The following is a 22,691-nucleotide window of genomic DNA, read 5'->3' on the forward strand; positions in this document are numbered from 1 at the left end:
TTGAGTGTTATGTTTTAGGCAATATCAAATCTGAATCAGAAACGTGATATATAAACTGGATGTTTACAAGATGTCCTTACCGTAGTGAATTAAATGTGTGTTTCAATTAGGCAAATTATATAAAACACATAAAATAGATCTATTGTATATTTGCTTTTTTTGTTTAACCTTAAATGTATAGTGGAAGATAATCGTGGATATCAAGACTATTGGTCATCCCAGTTGTCAATCATTCTGTTAACGTTTTGCAGACGTCGTATGTGCTCATCCCTATACTTTTAATACAAATGTGTACAAAAATTACACAAATTAGGCTATGTGTAGCACTTAACTATACACATTTGTGTCAATATTATTTAAAATTGTGTTGAAAGGATATGTTTTACACAGCAGTTATGTGTAGGTTACAATTTACACATCTTATTAATTTGTCAAAGCATTCAACACAATTTGTGTAGACTGATCTGCTTACACATTCAGTGTAGCTTTTTCTTTCCTGAACAGCAGCACTCTCATACTGTATATTCATATCATATTCAAACTGTAATAAATCAAAGGATTTTTTTGTGAATCGTTAACTAAATGCGTAGACGCGTCCCCTTTAAATCGCTGGTGCTCGTGCTCGTCAAAAACCGCCTTTTGCCAGCGAGAACACGGTCACTTCCCGCTGGTGACAAGAAATTCTCAGGTAAATTAAACTTGAAACGTTTTTGAACTTATATTTACATAGAAAAGACAACGTTCTGTGCAGGGGCGCGGGAAGTGGGGGTGCTGGGGGTGCTGCAGCACCCCCTGGTGGCAGAGATTTAAAACTGCGATGACAATAAAATTGTATCTTATAAATATCTCTTGATTTTGGTGTGTTTCTGTACAAAGACATTTTTGTTTTGGGTGTGTGATGAAGAGAGGGATAATTTTAGTAATTTTAAAATGATTAAATTTATTTAAGTGTGTATTAGCCATATTCTATCAGATTCTGTCTTGACGACGTGATTGAATTCAGCCGATGCTGTAATAGGCATTAGCATAACACACAAGCACGCACACTCACAGCCACATACTGAACGCCGAATGAGTTTATCTATCAGCTTTGCAATGTCCCAAAAGAGAAATTTGGATTTTTTTCAATCACAGAACGCAAAATTCCCGAGGACTAGTTATTAAGGCATGTATTGCTAATACATTTTTGCAATGATTCGCATTGATTTACAATGGTCGCACTATATAAATAACATTTTAGTTTGCATGCGTAAAAAGTGCATGCAACAATGAAACACATATTAAACGAACAAGAATGAACTGTGGAGTGTGGTTGGCCTATATGAGAAGGTCTACTACTCTTAAAATAATTTAGCATGGTTTTAGAATATATTTTAATCAAAATATGCTGGCCCATTTTGATATTTTAAACATATTCCAATGGAAGAATGCGTCCAAGCTAAGCTAGATTCAGTAAACGATTTTCTAGTTCTTCATCTTTTCAAAAATATTTAAAAATATAGCCAAATTGTTTTGCGGTGTTTAACGCACTTGTAAATGTTACAGAACATCTGCTTTATTGAATGAAAGTATAAAAGGTTGAATTAAATTATTAAAACGACGTAAAATGAACTAAATCATATATGTAGCCTACAATAAGGAACATGCATGCGACATTTAAAAGGTATTTCATAAAAATTATATAAATTATTCCCATGCATCGATTTTAATGTTAAACGTCTATAAATTCAAATGAATCCATTTGGAATATATTCCGACAATTTAGGACATGATTTTGGAATTTTAAAGTCGAAAATATCTTATTTTTACACCGCAGGAGGCATGGCATAGTGAAACAAAACTTAAAGACACAAATATTACATTTACGTGTAAAAATAGAATTAAATGAAACCCGTGAATTGAAAGGTCCACTATAATCGCGTATATTAACTCGAGTAATGTCAATAAAGTTATTATGTTAGAGTTTAGAAATATTAAAAACTTAACCAAAGGACAACAAAAAGGCGTAGGCTACTACTGGGACCAGTGAGAATGCATATGTGTAGATAAACTGGTTCCATACCTCCGACTTTCCTCCAAACTTAATTCTCCTGTTTTTCTTTTTTTCTGTACATCTTCAAACTCCGTGTTGCACTTAAGCTCCACCATACCGCACAGCATGCCCGGTGCGTGATGCGTGCCAGAGGAGACTCCGCACCTGACTCGCGTTGCATTTTGTAACTTATACAAATCATTTTGTAATTTGTAATGTGTAACTTTTTGGAGACATTTGTTACTTTGGCCTAAATATAGTCTATATATAATATTTCTGATTATAGCTTTATCCCCAATTGGGCTAATAATGATTAAAAATATGCTTATATCGGCCCGGCCCGAGGATAGTAGCGGAAAATAACGTCCTGGGCAGAGAATCTCTATGTTGCAATAGGCTATATAGTTTGTATGCCCCGTCAGCTCAGCTGTAGGCTACTTCATGGATGGGAGGGGCGAGTTATTTTTTTAAAACAAAACTTTGGTTGAGTGGTCTGCAGAATACAGAGCTTGTGAACAAAATTAGAATTCTATAACTCTATTATATAACCCCCCCCCCCCCCGCCGCCGCCGCCGCACCCCCTACCGAAAATATCTTCCCGCGCCTCTGGTTCTGTGAGAGAAATTTATTGTCTTCATTAAATTTAGACGCTTTCTGAACGATAAAATGATGTAACTTAGTACAACGGAATGCATGTCGTCTTCAAATCGCTCACGCTCGTCAAATAACCGCAATTTGCCTGAGAGAAGACGGTTACTTCCCGCTGGTGACAAGTAACGTTAGTAATTCTAAGGTTGAAACGTTTTTAAACTTATATTTACACCAGACATGCAACGTTTTGTGACAAATGTATTTTACTCATTAACTTTAGACGCTTTCTGAACGATGAAGTGATGTAGGACAACGGAAATGCATGTTGCCTTCAAATCGTTTGTGCTCGTCAAATTTTGCATGGAAAAAGACGGTCACTTCTCGCCAGTGACAAATAATTCTGAGGTAAGTTACACTTGAAACATTTCTAAACTTATATTTAAACAAGAGAGGCAACATTTCGTTACTGTTTGATATTTTACTCAATATTAACTTCAGACGCTTAATTTAGCTCATTGTTGCAGGCTATATAATGTCATCCTAATGTTTTTAACGGCATAAACGTCTAATTTATGCGAGGCTCTTCCCGCGATTGCTAACGATGAAAGGCACCGACTATATAACGTGGGCTGCTTTCACCGTACAGATGCAACCGGTTCCCCTGCAGATAAATTACGTTAATTTGCCTGGAGTGATTTCTTGCCACCACACAGCGTGCCATAATCCTATTTTCCATGCTCCCAAATTTTTAACACCTACTTAATTTGCTAGTAGACATGCAAGGCATTAATGTAATAAAATGTTGAAATCTGTAAGAAAGTGAATGCTGGTGTATGTGTACTGTAGTTGCATGTTACCATACATGTGCATGCATTTATATTATAAAAAGAAAATGAGTTGTGATATCTGATGTGTTGTGTAATGATGTTTTGTGTAATGTTGTGTTATGTCTAAATGTTAATATTTATTTATTTATTCATTCATTTATTTATTACACAGGTAATGAAACCATTTGATAATAATCTTGGACCTGTGACTTCTGGGTCATTGGCCACTGGACTGACTAAAGCTGTACTCTACAAAGACAAGAAAAAAAATACAAGAAGATTTTCCACATCAGTGATGCCTCACAGCTTTTGCACTGCAGCTTCTTCCGGTGGAACACGGTTTATAAAGTGGGAGTAGTTGGATCTGGGTCCATCCTCGCCCCCTGGATGTTGTGTTCTGCAGTGAGGACCTTCTCGAGTGTTGCGCATGAGAATTTTTTTTAAAAAGTGGAGGGGAGGTTCTTTTCTAAAATTCGGGAAAATCTTCCGCTATACCTTTTAAAGTCGGCATGAAACGGAAGTAGCGATAGCCTTATTTTCCCCGTGGTGACGTATATCCGAACGAAACGGCTTCTGAAATGAAATAAGGCAGGGCTGGATTTGAATTTGTCCATAGAGATCTAATTGGATTGTTGAAGTTGGGTCGTGTTGCTAATTGCTAATCGCTGCGATCTTCTCCCGGACCCCGCCCCCCTGCCATACCATATGACCGGAAGTGAAGAGAGATAATTTTGAGGAGGGGAGGAGATTTGCATTTTTGATTAAAGAATATGGGCACACACTAATTTTTAAAAAAATAATGAAGCTCACAGATAAGTCATTTGTTAATAATACCACAATATATAAAATATATATTAGTTTCTCTCTCTCTCTCTGCTGCAGTATCTTCTTCTGTTTCTCTCTTATCTTTCTTTTTGAGGCTAGAAAAAGGGACATTGTGTAGCAGCTTTTGCCATTAACGGCCATCAAGGTCTCAATCTTCTCCAGAAAGTTTGCTCACCTGCTCAGAGTTTTCCACATCGTTGTTATTGAAGACCACAAGTCCACCACTGCATTTACGAACAAAGTCCCTGAGGTCTTTGTCTGAGCTGGCGATGACATCATTTGGAGATTTCCCCTCCAGAGGATCCCCATGTGTGAACAAAATAACTGTGTACTTCCAAACGTCTTTCCCAAACATGTTCTCAATCAACTTATGCATGTTCTTCTCCGCACTGGTTAAGTTCCCTACAGTTAGGACATGCAGAAACACATGGGGTCCTGGATTATAGAGCGAGACAGATTTTATTTTATTGAAGACCACAAATCCACCACTGCAATTACGAACAAAGTCCCTGAGGTCTTTGTCTGAGCTGGCGATGACATCATTTGGAGATTTGTTTGTTTGTTTATTTATCAGGTCAATGTGCAGATACAGATTTTAAGATCTCCCTGATCACAGCCTTTTCCATTCGGTTGATCTTAACCATTCCTGGAGTGTCGATTATTGCCACAGATCGGCCACTGATGTTTCCAGAAGCCCTTTCACAGATCGGTGTGACTCTGCTCAGCAGCATGTCTGTGTTGAAAGCGTTACACTTGAGGATGGTGTTTCTAGAAGAGCTTTTACCCGATTCTCTCAAACCTAGTAACAGGACGCGCAATTCTTCTCTCTCACCTCAGATTAGTTCAGTTCAAGTTTATTGTCATATGCATATTAGCACAGTGTACCACAGCAATGAAATACAATGTGCCTTAGCACCCTCTCAACATCAATCAATAAATAGATTAATTAATGTAAATAAATAAATAACATTAAAAAACATTCAAACAAACAAACAGGATAGCTATGCTCAAACCTCAGCCCTCCCTCCTCTATCATTAAGTAACCTTATAACCTGTGGGTAGAAACTTTCCCTAAAACGTGATGTGCGCGTAGGGATGCTCTGCAAACGTCTCCCTGATAAAAGTCGGGAGAAGAGATTATGTGCCGGGTGACTAACGTCCTGTAATGTGGGCCGTTCAGCTGGATCAAGGGCTACACACTGTCTAATAATGCTACGACACGCTGAAGAATTTTCAAGGTGAAAGCTGGTTAGTCGTGACACAATACTTATACATGACAAATAATATTGCTACTATAAGATTAAACCTCCGATGTCTTATATTCGGCTTCTGTTACTCCATGTGACACTCTCAGAGATTTATGTGTGCGTTTCTCTCACTAATTCCTTACTCACCTTCCGATAAGCTGGTATTCCAAAAATGGACTTCCTCTGATTGGACATATGGCATCCATATACACCCATTGACCATTTTATACAGAACCAAACCTAAACACCAGACGTTTGTAGGGAGGGCGTGATATCTGGAGTTGCATAAGACCTCGGGTGGGCAGTAACTTTGTACTCCTGTAAGCAAGACATGTTCAGAGTTGAATCAACCTGTACAAACGTCATGTGGTCAAAAGGTTTCAACAAAAAGTCAGCTCACCTCGATACTTTTTGGTCTTGTAGCCAGCAGGAGAGAACAACTGACCACAACCGAAGTCAATCAACTTGAGCTCTAATGTGCTCGTGTTGACCAGCATGTTGCCTAGATGGATGTCATTGTGAAAGACGCCGTGGTCAATGCAGTCGATTACCCCCTGTACTGCTTGACGCATTAAAACACGTGCTGTGTCTTCACTCAGTGGACATGAGTGTTCTATGACAAAATCCAACAAGCTTTTGCAGGGCTTAGGGTACTCCATAATCACGATCACATCCTTGGGATCATCGAACCACTCGTACATTCTGATCGCATTTGGGCTTAAGGGGCCTTCGCATAAAACGTGATGTGCGCGTAGGGATGCTCTGCAAACGTCTCCCTGATAAAAGTCGGGAGAAGAGATTATGTGCCGGGTGACTAACGTCCTGTATCATACTTCTTAGTACTGCGTAAATTTTTTGGAGCGATTCTAGTGGAACCCCAATAATCTTAGATGCAGTTTTAACCACCTTTGTCAAACGATTCAGATCATATTAAGTTGCCCTGCAAAACCACACTGTAATGTTGCCTGTCAATATACTCTCAATTGTACAGCGATAAAAAGTTTGTAAAATATTAAATGACATACCATATTTCTTGAGACACCTCAAAACATAAAGTCTCTGATGTGCCTTGTTAAAAGCACAATTGATATGTAAGGACCATAAAAGGGAGTCTGAAATGTGGATGCCTAAAAACTTAAAATCATTTACAATTTCAACGGCAGAGTTGTTAATGTAGACAGGTGAATGCGTGTGGTTTTTTTTCTTCTAAAGTCTATGATGACCTCCTTAGTTTTCCCCACATTAAGGGACAGATTATTTCTCTCGCACCACATGATCAAATTATTCACCTCGTCCCTATAGGCACTTTCATTATTGCTGTCAATGAGTCCTACCACAGTACTATCGTCTGCAAATTTCACAATACTTTTTGTTGGATGTTTTGCAATACAATCATAGGTGTACAGTACAGGCTAATAAAGGACTAAGACAGCAACCTTGAGATGCTCCGGTATTTAACACTATGGAGGCTGAGTATGTATTGCCAACTCCAACTGTCTGAGGATGTGCAAATATTGTATTGTTACAGTAGTATTCCTATTGCTATTTGCCACTGCTGGTATTACAATAACTGCAAGTTCATGTATATAGATAAATTCAACAAGTTGTTTAATAATATTGCATTCTTCACATTTTGTAAGTTAGCATTGCAGTATTGTAAGTATGATTGTTTCTACCACTTTGTACAATTTTCTTTTCAAAATGAATTATTATATTGATGCATAATATTTATATGGCAATTCATATCTTTTTCTATTTTCATAAACTGTACATGAATATTTTGTATGGGTTGGAGTTGATTTGCCTTCTCTGCATGAGATAGGAGATGTAAACTTGATTATTTTAAAATATACTGCTTAAATGTAATAATTGTTTGTTAAAAATAAATCTTAAAATAAATGTAATGTGGGTAATACCGGTGTTACAGCCATTTTTATTGTACTTGCACTCAAATAAACAATCTGTTTTTGAAAAAATACTCGATTTATTTAAACAATGAGACATTCAAGAAAAAACATTTCATTAATATGACTGTTTTGGATTGGGTGAATGTAATATTTAGGGGCAGTTTCCCAGACAGTGTTTACATTCATTCAGGACTAGGACATTTAAGTAGTTTATACAAACATAATTTACTAAAAAACTGGTGTGCATCTTAAGACAAAACAAAGGCACTGATGCATGATATGTCAGTTCAAGGTATTTTTAAATTAAAGCAGCTCAAACATGCATTTAAATCTGAGGCTAAGATAAACCCGGTCTGGGAAACAACACCATGGTGTATTAAGTTTGACTTAGGAAAAAAAACATTGGTTTAAATAATAAACATATGTATGATTTTAATTTTATTTACAATACATTAGTGTAATAAAGCTTTAATCAAATTATTACAATAATAAATACAATTTAACATAACTAAAAAATAAAAAAAAACGTTAACAGTAGGTTAATGAGGTCTGGTCAGTCCTGTGTGATGTCCAGTCCATTTACGTGTAGCCTTGAGGAAGAAAAAAACAAGAGAATTATTCATTCAGTCTTTGATTGATCTATTCATTATACATATATGATATGATCAGACTCTCAAACCGAATCTCTGATCCCTTCAACACCTGCTGTGACTACTCTGTCTGTAATGCTACCTCATGTCTGACAGCAGTGATGAACAGAAGACCCTGCCTGCCTTCATTCTGTATTAAACCAGCTGTGTCTCAAGATCTGCTGTAATGTGGGCCGTTCAGCTGGATCAAGGGCTACACACTGTCTAATAATGCTACGACACTCTGAAGAAATTTCAAGATGATAGCTGGTTAGTCGTGACACAATACTTATACATGACAAATAATATTGCTACTATAAGATTAAACCTCCGATGTCTTATATTCAACTTCTGTTACTCCATGTGACACTCTCAGAGATTTATGTGTGCGTTTCTCTCACTAATTCCTTACTCACCTTCCGATAAGCTGGTATTCCAAAATTGGACTTCCTCTGATTGGACATATGGCATCCATATACACCCATTGACCATTTTATACAGGACCAAACCTAAACACCAGACGTTTGTAGGGATGGCGTGATATCTGGAGTTGCATAAGACCTCGGGTGGGCAGTAACTTGGTACTCCTGTAAGCAAGACATGTTCAGAGTTGAACCAACCTGTACAAGCGTCATGTGGTCAAAAGGTTTCAACACAAAAAGTCAGCTCACCTCGATACTTTTTAGTCTTGTAGCCAGCAGGAGAGAACAACTGACCACAACCGAAGTCAATCAACTTGAGCTCTAATGTGCTCGTGTTGACCAGCATGTTGCCTAGATGGATGTCATTGTGAAAGACACCGTGATCAATGCAGTCGATTACCCCCTGTACTGCTTGACGCATTAAAACACGTGCTGTGTCTTCACTCAGTGGAGATGAGTGTTCTATGACGAAATCCAACAAGCTTTTGCAGGGCTGAGGGTACTCCATAATCACGATAACATCCTTGGGATCATCGAACCACTCGTACATTCTGATGGCATTTGGGCTTAAGGGAGCTTCGCTCATCTTAAGTAACAGAGCCACCTCGGTAAGCAGACGTTTGCGATGGCCAGGCTAGAGAAAACAGAGAAAATATACACTTGCATATCTATAAATACAATAAAAGACCTAATGCTCCAGTATATGTAGACTTTACTGTTTATTTTAGTCGAGTGGTATATTAGTTATACTGTATCCTAAGGAATTACGTAACTAAATATATTCATTAAGTTTTGACACTTACAATCGAAAGAGTACGCGTATCTTCCAACTTGGACATGAATTTGACGGCGACCTGCAAAAGATTCATAAAGTTACAAAAATGAAGTCTCCGTCCTTGTACATGATCTAAAGAAATACACGTTTTGGACATAAAGAATAAAATGTTTGTTAAATTTGGTAAGAGCACACTACCTCTTGACCATCAGAAATACGGGTTGCCCGACGGACCATCCCAAATCCTCCTTTTCCCAGGATATCACCCAATTTATAGTAAGACTGAACATCTCCTGAAACACACAAACGCAAAGGACATGACGATACCGTATATGAGTTTGCAAGATTCAATAATTGTCAGGCATGAAGCATCATTTCAATGCTGGTAGTTACAAAGACAGAATTTAGTTGTTTAGTCGTAACTCTTTTGGGCTTAGATCACAGACAAGGCTTAGCTAAAGCCAAAACCAGGCCTTAGTTAAGTTAATAAACATGCTGCAGTTACTGGTCAGTGCAAGTTATTTGAGACACCTCAAACGTGTGTCTAAGAATATTTATGAAACCAGACATTAATGTTTAATCCAATACAACACAAATCAGCTAATAGCAGACAAGAGGGTTGTCGTTGAGATGAAATCAAAATGTAGACTTCTTCATGCTATAGTAAATAGACATCAAATAAAACTTGAGAAGTGGACAGAAGTAATAATGTAATAATAACTACAGACTCACCATCAGTGGGCTTAAACAGTTTTTGATAAGATGGAGATCTTTCCATTGTATTGCTGCTTAGGCAGGAGAAGGTTTGCTTCGTAGCCAACCAGGTTCTCCTAAAGAACCCACGGATTCCTGTCGCCATTTGATCGGGCACTGAGCAAACGTCGGCTGCATTTTCCTCATCAACCGGACACGCGTCAGGTCTATCCTCGAGCGAGTGGGAACCTGAACTTTGCTCGAGACCGGACACAACTGGGACAGACAGCCCTGCATCAGATCGAGGTTTGTCCGGCTGCAGTGAGGGAACAATAGGCTCCACTTCAGTACTGCGGCTGGGGAGAAAGAGACGGTTCACAGCCTTACGAGTTCCCTTAAAGAACCCACGGAATCCTGCCTTCTTTCTCCCTTCGCCATTTTGTTCTGAAACAAGAGAACCACACAGTAAACTGTTAAAAACATCTCTGACCGCACATTAAATATCATCACAGTTTATCGAATTTATAAGAATGAAAGCTGACAACACTGTTATTATTGTGCATTTGGCTCTTAAAGGCGGGGTGAATGATTTTTGAAAAACACTTTGGAAAAGGGAGTCGGCCTGACTACCAAAACACACTTGTAGCCAATCAGCAGTGAGGGGCGTGTCTACTAACCAACATTGTTGCCTGGGTTGCGGCCGGTCTATCAAAAGTAGGCCCAGTTTCTTTTGGGGTATGGGAGTGTTTGTTTAGGTGATTTAAAATTTCAACATTGGCTTTCAGAGATCATGCACCCCACCTTTAAGACTGTGGCACAAGAAACCTTTGGCAGTGATGTCAAAGCTAAAAAACACATCTGAAAAACAGTGGAGCCTACAGACTGCATTAAAACCATTCTCCAACATAGTAAACTCTTATTTTTATCTTAAATCGATCCTTGTTATTTTTTGATGCCAAAGCTTATTTCACGAGTTTGCATTAACATGTAATCACTAGTGTAACAAGATAATAAAGCATATTTGGCGTACCGTCCGAGGGGAGGGCTTTAAGCTTTGAATTTTAGTACTCCCCCTCTTTTACTGGGATAGATGTATTAACTGAGAGTGACGTGATGCTGCAAAAAACTGTCAAGAGACGGAGGTGAGGGGTGGCTTTTTACATGACCATGCTCCTACCAACCTTAGTTAAATAAACTTCATTTAATTGTAATTTGAAACATAAAATATATTAAAAAGTGTTGATTCTTTATTATTAAACACTAAGATATTATCTTAAACTAATCCTGGGGGCTCATTTATCAACAGTGCGTAGAAAATGTTCTATGTTTTGTTCTACGAATGATACTTAGTTTGTGCGCAAGTCCAAAAAACCCTGTATTTATCAAACGTGCGCACATCAGTAAGTAATCCTTGTTGAAAAAATCCCACGCGATCTTAAGCACCATGCTCGTTCACGGTCATTTGCATTCGGAAACGCCTCCAATGAACCATATATGGTAACAACACCTCCCTTTATAAGTCACATGATTGTGCTTTATCCATCACCGTAATAATTGCAAAAAAAGCGGAAAAGGAGGAACTTTACAAACACAGAAATGCGTTACTGGTGGATGAGTTTGGATTAAAGTAACACATACTGTTTGGTTCAGTTAAGGGCTTTTCACACCTGAAATTGTTAACCCTGGGTTATTCTAAACCCAGGGTTAACGGAATCCTGGGTTATTTTTTTCATGTTTCACACTGTTCAAACTTAACCAGGGGTTAAGAGATAACCCTGGGTATTCATAATTTGACGTTTCACACTGTGCATTCCTAAACCCTGGGTCAGGAGTCTCCAACCCAGTTTCAACACACCTGTCTGTAATTATCAAGCCTTGATTAGCTACTTCAACTGTGTTTAATTCGAATCATAACATTCTAACCCTGCTTCGTTTCACACTGCATGCGTTTGGCACCACAATGCAGGGTTAACACCACAAATGCGGTGCTAACCCTGCTCCGGAGCAGGGTTTCATAACCCTGCGTAAAAAGCGGTGCTAACACCGCTTTCAAATTACAGGTGTGAAACGCTCCTTAACCCAGGGTTAAAAGCGGGGTTTAGAATGAAGATAACCCAGGGTTAAGCGCAGTGTGAAAACCCCTATAGTGTGGATGAAATCGGCCAATATATATCGTTATCTTTCTTTCTTTTAACTCCCTATCTGTATCACCACCCCTCCAAAAAAAAACTCATATCGGTGAGGCTTTAGTTTACAAATTGATTTCCTCTTACCTTCTGGGCTGTCGTCCACAGTGTGTGACACATCCATTGGCATGTTAACAGGAGTGAGTGACAAATCCCGTGAACAGATGTCAATCGGATCAGGGAAACTGTCACTACAAATGTCAACTTCCAATCCATTGACTCCAATGTCGGATGGCAGAAAAGAGTCTAGCACTGCTAGCATTTGTTCTCTCAGTGATTCAGCGCCATTCCTCTGAAGGACACCTTCATCAGCATTGTGCACAGAGGACGCAGACATTATGTCTGATGTATCCAATACATGCGCTTTTCTATGAAAATCTGAATCCGTGTTTAAAGTTTGATCGGGCATTGAGCAAACTTCGGCTGCATTTTCCTCATCAACCGGACACGCATCAGGTCTATCCTCGAGCGAGTGGGAACCTGAACTTTGCTCGAGACCGGACACAACTGGGACAGACAGCCCTCCATCAGATTGAGGTTTGTCCGGCTGCAGTGAGGGAACAATAGGCTCCACTTTAGTACTGCGGCTGGGGAGAAAGAGACGTTTCACAGCCTCACAAGTTCCCTTAAAGAACCCACGGATTCCTGCCTTCTTTCTTCCTTCGCCATTTTGTTCTGAAACCAAGAGAACCACACAGTAAACTGTTAAAAACATCTTTGACCGCACATTAAATATCATCACAGTTAATTGAATTCATAAGGAGGAAAGCTGACAACACAGTGCTGTGACGGACCACAGTTGATCCGTGATTCATACAGATCAAGACCCACGGTTCGGCTCGCATGCAATTCACAGATTAATGCGCAAATTTAAATAGGGAAAGTTTATCAGTTGCACGTGTTTCAAGGCTTGCAAATGATAACATTCAAGTGATTTTAAACAATTTAACCCCAAAAAGGCGTTAAAGTGAGCAGCTTTCTGTATGCACAGATGCACATGAGGTTGAATGCGTCCATTCCAGATCCAGTCAGACGTGATCATCACTATTTCCCTTTAAAGATCAGAAGAGAGATGCGCTACTGTGTCTCATACTATAGTCCAATAAAATAAATTTGGTGAATAGAGCAATGAAAAACAACATAATGTTTTATGCTGTGCCTCCGTCTGTCTGTGTGTGCGCAAGTTTAAGTGTACTCAGTAGTGCATACACGTAGAGACGCGTTTCAAAAAGCAAGCGAACATAAAATCTTTCTGTTCTTGACAGCGCATATACAAACAAAATGATCTAAACAGTATAAAAAAACATTTATGTCTTAAAGGAAGAGTCTACTCATTTTCAATATTAAAATATGTTATTACCTTAACTAAGAACTGTTGAATCATCCCTCTATCATCTGTGTGCGTGCACGTAAGCGCTGGAGCGCGCTGCGACACTTCGATAGCATTTAGCTTAGCCCCATTCATTCAATGCTACCATTTAGAGATAAAGTTAGAAGTGACCAAACACATCAACGTTTTTCCTATTTAAGACGAGTAGTTATACGAGCAAGTTTGGTGGTACAAAATAAAACGTAGCGCTTTTCTAAGCGGATTTAAAAGAGGAACTATATTTTATGGCGTAATAGCACTTTTGGGAGTACTTCGACTTGCCTGAAAAGTCCGCTCCCTTTCTGACTCTCATAATGGGAGAGGGAGGGTGTTACTGCGCCGAGTCGAAGTACTCCCAAAAGTGCTATTACACCATAAAATATAGTTCCTCTTTTAAATCCGCTTAGAAAAGCGCTACGTTTTATTTTGTACCACCAAACTTGCTCGTATAACTACTCGTCTTAAATAGGAAAAACGTTGATGTGTTTGGTCACTTCTAACTTTATCTCTAAATGGTACCATTGAATGAATGGGGCTAAGCTAAATGCTATCGAAGCGTCGCAGCGCGCTCCAGCGCTTACGTGCACGCACACAGATGATAGAGGGATGTATCAACAATTCTTAGTTAAGATAATAACATATTTTAATATTGAAAATGAGTAGACTATTCCTTTAAGTGTATCTATAGATTACAGGCAGAAACCAGGTTCGTTCTTCTCTTAAAGCGACAGTAACCTCAATTAACCTACTTAACTCTGTGTCATTAATGTTAATCAAACAACCCAAGACAAAGAGAAAATCACTTCTGTAGCTCTAAAAGAATTATAATTATATTTAATTTAGACAATAAATACAGTGTTATTATCAGTGGTTATTATTCATTTGATTCCATTTCTGAACCTAATGCTAATTTCAGACCTTACTTAATGTGCAACTTTGTTTTTTTTTATAAATGTTTGTAATTTCTTTATTTGTTTTTAGATTTTTCCCACCCCCCTTTCTTTGCTGATCCGAAAAGTTATCCGATCCGTGCCTCAAAAACCATAATGTGATCCGAATTGTGAGTTTTGTGATCCGTCACACCCCTACTTATTTTTATATTAAATAAATGTCTTTCAATAACGCAAGATAAGCCATTGCACTGGGTCAAGGATAGACACCAATTTGACGACAATTCACAATAAATTATTAACGTCAACACTGATTGGCTGTTATAAACACTAATAATTTTAACACCTGGGTGTGGTTAATATATAGACAAAGTGTTGTTTTAACACTGGGGACAGTCCGGAGTAGTATCGCTATTCTACCGCTAGATCCTCTACGTAAGCATCCTCAGAGTTGTGTGGATACTTACACACATTTATACGTACTTATAAGTGCAAGTTGGTAAATAAGACACTTTGCAAAAAACTGTTAAGCACGCATCTGTCTGTAAGCACGGTTGATAAATGGAGCCTTCCTCTTACCTTCTGGGCTGTCGTCCACAGTGTGTGACACATCCCGTGAACAGATCTCAATCGGATCAGGGAAACTGTCACTACAAATGTCAACTTCCAATCCATTGACTCCAATGTCAACCTCGATGTCAGTGAGGGACAAACATACTGTGGACAGGGTGTTAAAAAAAAGAGGTTAAATGAGACAACACGTGTGTTTATACACTTGTGCATTTCTGTGTTTTCACACTATCACTCTTTTTCTCTCTGATCCTTCAAATTTAAAAATTAATAAAGTTAAACTACAAGAAAACTTTAGTTGGGTGGCTTTTTTCAAATGTAAGTCATATGTACAGTAGACACCCGCACATACGACGTACTTTACGTTTTGTTACGACACTTGGCCATAAAAACAGGCATCTACTAATATTACAGATCTTCTATCTAACGTCAGCATAAATGTAGGTTACATGTTCAATTCATCTCACCTTTTGGACTCAGAGAGTACTCAGGGAGTGACGAATCCTGTGACTGATGGATAGTCAAATCAAGGAATCGGTCACTACAACCGGCGACTTCCGGTCCATCGACTCCTCTCCTCTCAAAGATGTTGCCATCGGTGAGGATGTCGGACAAACATGCTGAGGATATGATGAGAAATCAAAGGTTAACACTTGTGTTTGTACACCTGCTTTTGCACTTCTACTATTGCTCCAAAGAAATGTACTATTGCTCCGGGCCATCTTTTCAAATGTAAGTGATGTAAGTACCAGGAAACATATTCCATATGGCACCCAATCACACTACATAGAAAGTATGGCAGGGCCTATTTTTGTTCAGGACATTTATTTGGCTTAAAGGATTAGTCTATTTTCTTTAAAAAAAAATCCAGATAATTTACTCACCACCATGTCATCCAAAATGTTGATGTCTTTTTTAGTTCAGTCGAGAAGAAATTATGCTTTTTGAGGAAAACATTCCAGGATTTTTCTCATTTTAATGGACTTTAATGGACCCCAACACGTAACAGTTTTAAGGCAGTTTAAAATTGCAGTTTCAAAGGACTCTAAACGATCTCAAACGAGTCATTAGGGCTTAACTAGGGAAACGATAGTCGTTTTTGGCAAGAAAAATAAAAAATATGCACTTTTAAACCACAACTTCTCGTCTTCCTCGAGTCCTGTGGCGCGCCATCGCGACCTCACGTAAAGCATCAATACGTCAAGGGGTCACGGATGACGTATGCGAAACTACATTTATTAGTAATGGTTGGGTCACTGGTTAGTCCCTGATCAACCAATCATAATGAAGACCTGATCTCCAACTCAATTTGCACTGTAATATATTTTCCCAGACTGAAGTATTAACCCCCGATTTATTTACAGTGAAACTTGCTCTCCTTACTTGTTGTACTTTAACATTGCAGTAAACTGGACCATCTACTGTTATAATTGCAAATTACTACTATTATTCTTATGAAAATAACATTAATAAAATTATTTAAGTGGTCAACACTGACATTTAATGTACCCAATAAAAATATACTATTGTCCAATAACCATCTTAAGTTGGGTTATATAACAGATGTCTTTGTGTGCTATTCTACTAAGAGTAAAGATTTAGTTTGCACATTCGTTAATTTCATCTTACCTTTTGGACGGCTGTCCTCAGCATGTGTAGTTAAAGGCTCCATGGACATTTGGTCAGCGGAGAACAACAAATCCCATCCCTGAATGTTTTTCAGATCAGAGAAAAGTTCACTTGAAACGCTGGCGTCTTGTCCATGGGCTCCTCTACACTTGCCACCCTCGGTGTTGGTGAGGGGCAAACACACTGTAGTTAAAGAAGAAGTTTAATGAGAAATGCACATATACGTCATATACTGATACGTCATATTGCCTGATAACCGCGTTCAGTTAGGCCATAAAACAAACGTTGTCTGCTAATCTACTCATATTATAGAATCCAATAAGCGCATAAATGTAGTTTGCACTTAAATTCACTTGATCTCACCTTTTGGACTGTCGTCCTCAGTGCGTAAAAGTGACGTCTCCATGAACTTTCCGTCTGCGATGTGCGACGAATCCCGTGACTGATAGATGATCAGATCAGAGAAACTGTCACTACAAACGCTGACTTCAAGCCTGTCAACGCCTCTCTTAGTAATGCCACCCTCGGTGTTAGTGAGGGGCAAACACACTGTAGTTAAAGAAAAAGTTCAATGAGAAAACGCTTGTTTCTACGTCTGTTTCTGTACTTTTAAACTATTGCTCTGTTATCTTTAAAACATGAACATACATATATATAAACTGGCATCATTTACTAATTTTCTCATCAATATAACAAACAAAGTATTGTGTGACCCTTACAAAAATGTACCATATTTTATTTGTGGTAAAAGTGTAGTGACTGCTGGAAAAACCAGCATACCAGCATATGTTGTGTTTTGGTGCTGGTGACCACCAGCTAAACCAGTAACAAACCAGCATGAAAATGATGCTGGTCTATGCTGTTTTTTTAGCAGGGAATGTTTTTTGTTTTGGTGTATTGATTACTATTAGCAAAACCGTTGTTTAACTACAGTAAGCATGTTTTTTGTTTTTTTGGTGTAAACTTTAGTAAAACCATGGTTCATTTTTGTAAGGGGATATTTACTCAATACTTTCGACATTTTTATTAATATACTCATTGCCTGATAAGCGTGTTCAGTTAGGCCATAAAACAAACAGTGTCTGCTAATCTACTCATATTAAAGAATCCAATGCGCATAAATGTAGTTTGCACTTAAACTATTGACTTGAACTTACCTTTTGGACTGTCGTCCTCAGTGCGTAAAAGTGGCGTCTCCATGAACTTTCCGTCTGCGAAGTGCGACGAATCCCGTGACTGATAGATGATCAGATCAGGGAAACTGTCACTCCAAACGCTGACTTCAAGCCTGTCAACGCCTCTCTTAGTAATGCCACCCTCGGTGTTAGTGAGGGGCAAACACACTGTAGTTAAAGAAGAAGTTCAATGAGAAAACGCTTGTGTTTCTACGCCTGTTTCTGTACTTTTAAACTATTGCTCTGTTATCTTTAAAACATGAACATACATATATATATATATATATATATATATATATATATATATATATATATATATACTGGCATCATTTACTAATTTTCTCATCAATATAACACACATAGTAATGTGTGACCCTTACAAAAATTAAGTTTTTTGTGGTAAAAGTGTAGTGTCTGCTGAAAAAACAGCATACCAGCAACCAGCAAGACCAGCATATGTTTTGTTTTGGTGCTGGTATGCTGGTGACTAGGGATGCCCCGATCCGATATGCTGGATCGGTATCTCGGTATCGGGCCGATCCGGGGTTTTGGGCTGGATCGGATATTGGATCGAGGACCGACCCAATTCAGATATGTGTGCGTTCGCCGTGGTTGTTACTGACAAGCTATTAAAACGACAAAGTATTATAAAAGCATTCAGAATCGATTTCAGACAGGTCTTTTTAATGGGAACGCGATGCACCGATGCACATCCCTTGAAGCGGACGGATGAAACATCATTCACACACGCACACACAAGATAACTGTTGGCTATTTTAAACATCTGATTTTATAAAGTCTCAGGAAGCCATTGGATGGATGCAATTCACTATATGCTGAGAACATGACACATCTCTCTGTGTTTTAACAGTTATGAACTTTTCATTGCAGTACGAGGATTCTCATGAGACGATGATCCAGGCGAATCAATTCTGCGCCCAGAAAGCCCATAAACGTAACATACAGGATGATTTAAGCGCATCAATTCGCACCCGGAATGTGCAGAAAAAGTCCGGTCAAGCGCATAATTCCCAAAATGACCATCTGCACACTAAAGCTTTACTACAGTTTTACGCAATTAAGATTTTTTTAGCATACTTAATTGATCAAACTTTTCTTTTTTTATTATTAATCAAACGTACCTATTATATGTTCTCCTAAACACTCATGACTAATAATTACTAATGTTTCCTTAAACTTGTAAATCATTTTCAATTATTGATTTTTACATTTAAAATTATACTAGATGTAGCAGAAAGCACTATACACATTTAATTACAGTAGGATTAATATCGGTTGATATTCGGAATTCTGGTATCATAATCGGAAATGGAAAAAGTGGTATCAGGACATCCCTATGGGTGACCACCAGCTAAACCAGCAACAAACCACCATGGGAATGATGGTGGTCTATAATGTTTTTAGCAGGGCATGGTCTATTTGTGTGTATTGATTACAATTATTAGCAAAACCGTGGTTAATTTTTGTAAACGGATATTTAAGTGCTCAATACTTTAGACATGTTCATTAATATACTCATTGCCTGATAACCGTGTTCAGTTAGGCCATAAAACAAACAGTGTGTGCTAATCTACTCATATTAAAGAATCCAATACGCGCACAAATGTAGTTTGCACTTAAATTCACGTGAACTTACCTTTTGGACTGTCGTCCTCAGTGCGTAAAATCGTCTCCATGAACTTTCCGTCTGCGAAGTGCGACGAATCCCGTGACTGATAGATGATCAGATCAGAGAAACTGTCACTCCAAACGCTGACTTCCAGTCTGTCGACGCCTCTCAACGGTGATGCCCTCGGTGTTAGTGAGGGACAAACAAACCGGAGAAGTGATGAGCGATCAAGTGGTCGAAAACACTCGTGAACACACACCAATACTATACGTATAAGTGGTAGTAAACTTGAGTATTTCTGCACTCTCACACTCGATGTAGCTTTTTATCGCTTTGTAAAGTTTAGGTCTCTTTCTATGATTTTCTTCGCTTTCGCTCAGAACGATCACTGAATGAGTGTGGTGACGCGGTCCCGTCAGCGGCCTTTTATACCCGTCTGTGGAACGCGCGAGCATTATGATGTCACTTACCATTATTATGATGTAGAACGCTTGTCACGCATCAGTGCACTCATTTTTTTTAAAGAGTGTGTACGTAATGCAATCTCTCTTTTTTTCTTAGAAACTTTATTTAGGAAAAATAACTGTGGTTGTTTGATTAATTTACTTTTAATTACAACTAGATATTTTTGTAATGTACACAACACAATATAAAGTATATTAAATTGTGATTCAAAATCTGTGTATCTGTCTTAATATTTAATGATTTTGCATATTTTAATATAACGTTTTTAACATAAAAAGCTTTATAATAAAATAGTAGTGTAATATATTTCTATTAATGTAATGCTAATAAATTTCTCTTAGTGTAATGCTAGCATATTTCTAATATGCTAAAGTACTATTGAAGTGTACTTGAAGCACAGTTAAAATAAGCTTTAATTATATTCTTACTGTATTTCAAGTGTATGAGAAGTGCATTTCAAATGAATTTTAAAGTAGTACACTTAAATTGCACTAAATGTATTTAAAGTTGTTCCAATTTAACACAATTTTCACAGTATTCTTTTTCTAATAAAAACATTTGTTTATGTTGTTTGCCAATAAACGACATTGTCCTTGTCTTAATTCATGCATAATGCTGAAACAAATGTAGGCATGTCAGAATTACAGTTATGCCGCTAATGTAGCCTTTTTTAATGTTTGATGAAATTATGTAGACTAATAATTTAGGTTTAATGTCCTAATGATCAGCCTACTTATTTGTATGTCCCACAGCTGACATGGAACGTTATTAACCGGTTCAGGTAATTTTTATTTTTTGTCTAACCGGTTCAGGAACAACAATTTTAGGGTTAAACGAACACCGGAAACGTTAAAATACTGCTTCTGTTCGGAAAGAACCAATTGGGAAAAAATCTGGTTCAAAGCCCTGCAATTAAGCCTCAGGTTGATAATGAAATGAAAACAATGTAAATACTATATCAATATCAGGGAAAATAACTGACAATTATGATTTTTTGTCTTAACTCTTCCCGCCATTGACGAGTTATCTTGAAAGAAAACCGTTTCCCTGCCAATGTTGCTTCCCCCTTCCCTTGAGTTTTTACAGTAATCTATAATTCCGCTACTATCCACCAGGTGGCGCTCTTACCCAACTTATAAAAAACTGATAACTAATTTAAAAACAGTTAAAACTCTGTGTATGTTTTGATCGTCGTTCTGAATTTGATCTCTAACAAGTTTTTTTTAAAAAAAATGCAATTATTTCAGCCCTTTGTTAAAAAATATTTTTGAAGAAACCTACCCATATTTGAGAGGAGACAAAAGAGAACAAATGAAGATAGGATGTCCTTTCATTTTAGATATTGTATGTTTATATATTTATAGAAGAGAACTCTGTGTGAAATATTTATGTAAATCACAAAAAATTGTGGACAGGCAACTTTTTTAATAAAATGCTGGCGGGGAATGTGTTAATTGTGCAGCCCTTTCAAAAAAATCTATTTATATGCATTGATGCATAATACAAGGATGGTTAGATGAAGGATCATAGATGGGTGAATCTACAATATTATAGGCAGAAATATTAACAATATCCACCTTTCTGAATTGTATTGAATTATTTGTGTTTAAACAGCATTTTCCAGCAGGTGTTACATCGAACCTTCTGTTTATTACAATTAAGCCCACCTATGGGGTAAGTTGTAACATTTGCACTCCTGTTACTGTTTATGTAAATGTGTAATAATGGTATAGGTCCAACAAACAAACTTTAAGTGTTCATTTGTAGTAGAGATGTGCATGTTGCTTGTTTAAAAAATATGAATCTAACTTAATTTTTTTTTGAATGAAAGAGCCAAAGCCAAAAAGCGTTATTTTGTGCCCCACTTTCCACTGCTGTTTTCTATACATAACATAATGTAAAGAACATTCTGTGAAAATATAACCTTGATATTTTTAATACTGCCTTAATAAGGCCAAGTCAAATTTTGAAATCAATGTAAATTCAATGATAATCAAAAACTTCTCATAGGATTTCACAAACAAGGTCACAAAAATGTCTTAGCTGTTTTGACATTATTGTTTCCTTACACTTAACTCTTTCCCCGCCAGCGTTTAAAAAAAAGTTGCCAGCCTTTTTCATGATTTTCACAAAAGTTTAATACCTTCCAGAAAATGGTTTTCTTTAAATATATAAACAAACAATATATCAAATGAAAGCTTTCAATCACAATATCTTCTTTCAAACAAAAAAAGTTTCATCCTACCTTCAGTAGTTCTCTTTTTATCACCTCTCAAATATGGGTAGGTTTCTTAAAAAACACCCAATTTTGAGCAAAAAGCTGAGATGATTCCATTTTTGTGAAGGACCTTTGATAGAGTTTAGATGCAGAGCGATCTTTAAAACATACATGAAGTTCTTTCTACTTCCGGGTTGTATAAGTTGCAGAAGTGTGCCACCTTGTGGATAATAGCGGTATTGCGGAAAGCAATTCTCGTCATTGGCAGGGAAGTGTTTTCTCTTAATTAACGAGTTAAGGGGGGGGGGGGGGGGAGTCGGGCTGACTACCAAAACACAGATGTAGCCAATTAGCAGTGTAAGGGGCGTGTCTACTAACCAACATTGTTGCCTGGGTTGTGTATGTGTGGGGCGGGTCTATCAAAAGAAAGTTCAGATTCTATTGGGGTAGTGGCGTATTTGTTTAGGTAATTTCAAATGTCAACATTGGCTTTCAGAAATCATGCACCCCGCCTTTAACAGGTTTGATAGTTTAATGTCTGTATACAGCAGACTACAACTGGATGCCTTTCTCTCTTATCAACATTAAGAGCTCAATGGTTCATTATAAAT

General features: G+C 37.8%; 1 protein-coding gene and 1 long non-coding RNA gene across 3 annotated transcripts; one reads left to right on the forward strand and one right to left on the reverse strand.

The window, feature by feature from the left end:
* The first annotated feature begins 2,647 nt into the window (after positions 1 to 2,647).
* Positions 2,648 to 7,498, forward strand: LOC129421433 (uncharacterized). The gene is made up of 3 exons (XR_008637098.2): positions 2,648 to 2,810; positions 2,904 to 3,028; positions 3,623 to 7,498. It is a non-coding gene; the product is annotated as an uncharacterized lncRNA (long non-coding RNA).
* Positions 7,499 to 7,535: 37 nt separating this feature from the next.
* On the reverse strand, positions 7,536 to 19,777 carry LOC129421143 (uncharacterized). 2 transcript variants are annotated; one of them, XM_073866921.1, is made up of 14 exons: positions 19,425 to 19,777; positions 17,750 to 17,935; positions 16,956 to 17,141; positions 16,593 to 16,775; positions 15,431 to 15,583; positions 14,973 to 15,110; positions 12,222 to 12,809; positions 9,988 to 10,392; positions 9,454 to 9,548; positions 9,284 to 9,334; positions 8,730 to 9,114; positions 8,475 to 8,645; positions 8,162 to 8,302; positions 7,536 to 8,019 (listed from the first exon to the last, which is right to left on the reverse strand). In XM_073866921.1, exons 1-13 carry the CDS (start codon positions 19,462 to 19,464, stop codon positions 8,205 to 8,207), a joined length of 2,679 nt encoding a protein of 892 aa, XP_073723022.1. In that variant the 5' UTR covers positions 19,465 to 19,777; the 3' UTR covers positions 7,536 to 8,019; positions 8,162 to 8,204. The 2 variants fall into 2 exon arrangements, with proteins under 2 accessions (XP_073723022.1, XP_073723023.1); XM_073866922.1 differs by lacking the exon at positions 8,162 to 8,302.
* Between the last annotated feature and the right edge of the window lie 2,914 nt (positions 19,778 to 22,691).

The sequence above is a fragment of the Misgurnus anguillicaudatus genome, chromosome 4, assembly GCF_027580225.2.
Source record: "Misgurnus anguillicaudatus chromosome 4, ASM2758022v2, whole genome shotgun sequence".
Taxonomy (NCBI): Eukaryota; Metazoa; Chordata; class Actinopteri; order Cypriniformes; family Cobitidae; genus Misgurnus; species Misgurnus anguillicaudatus.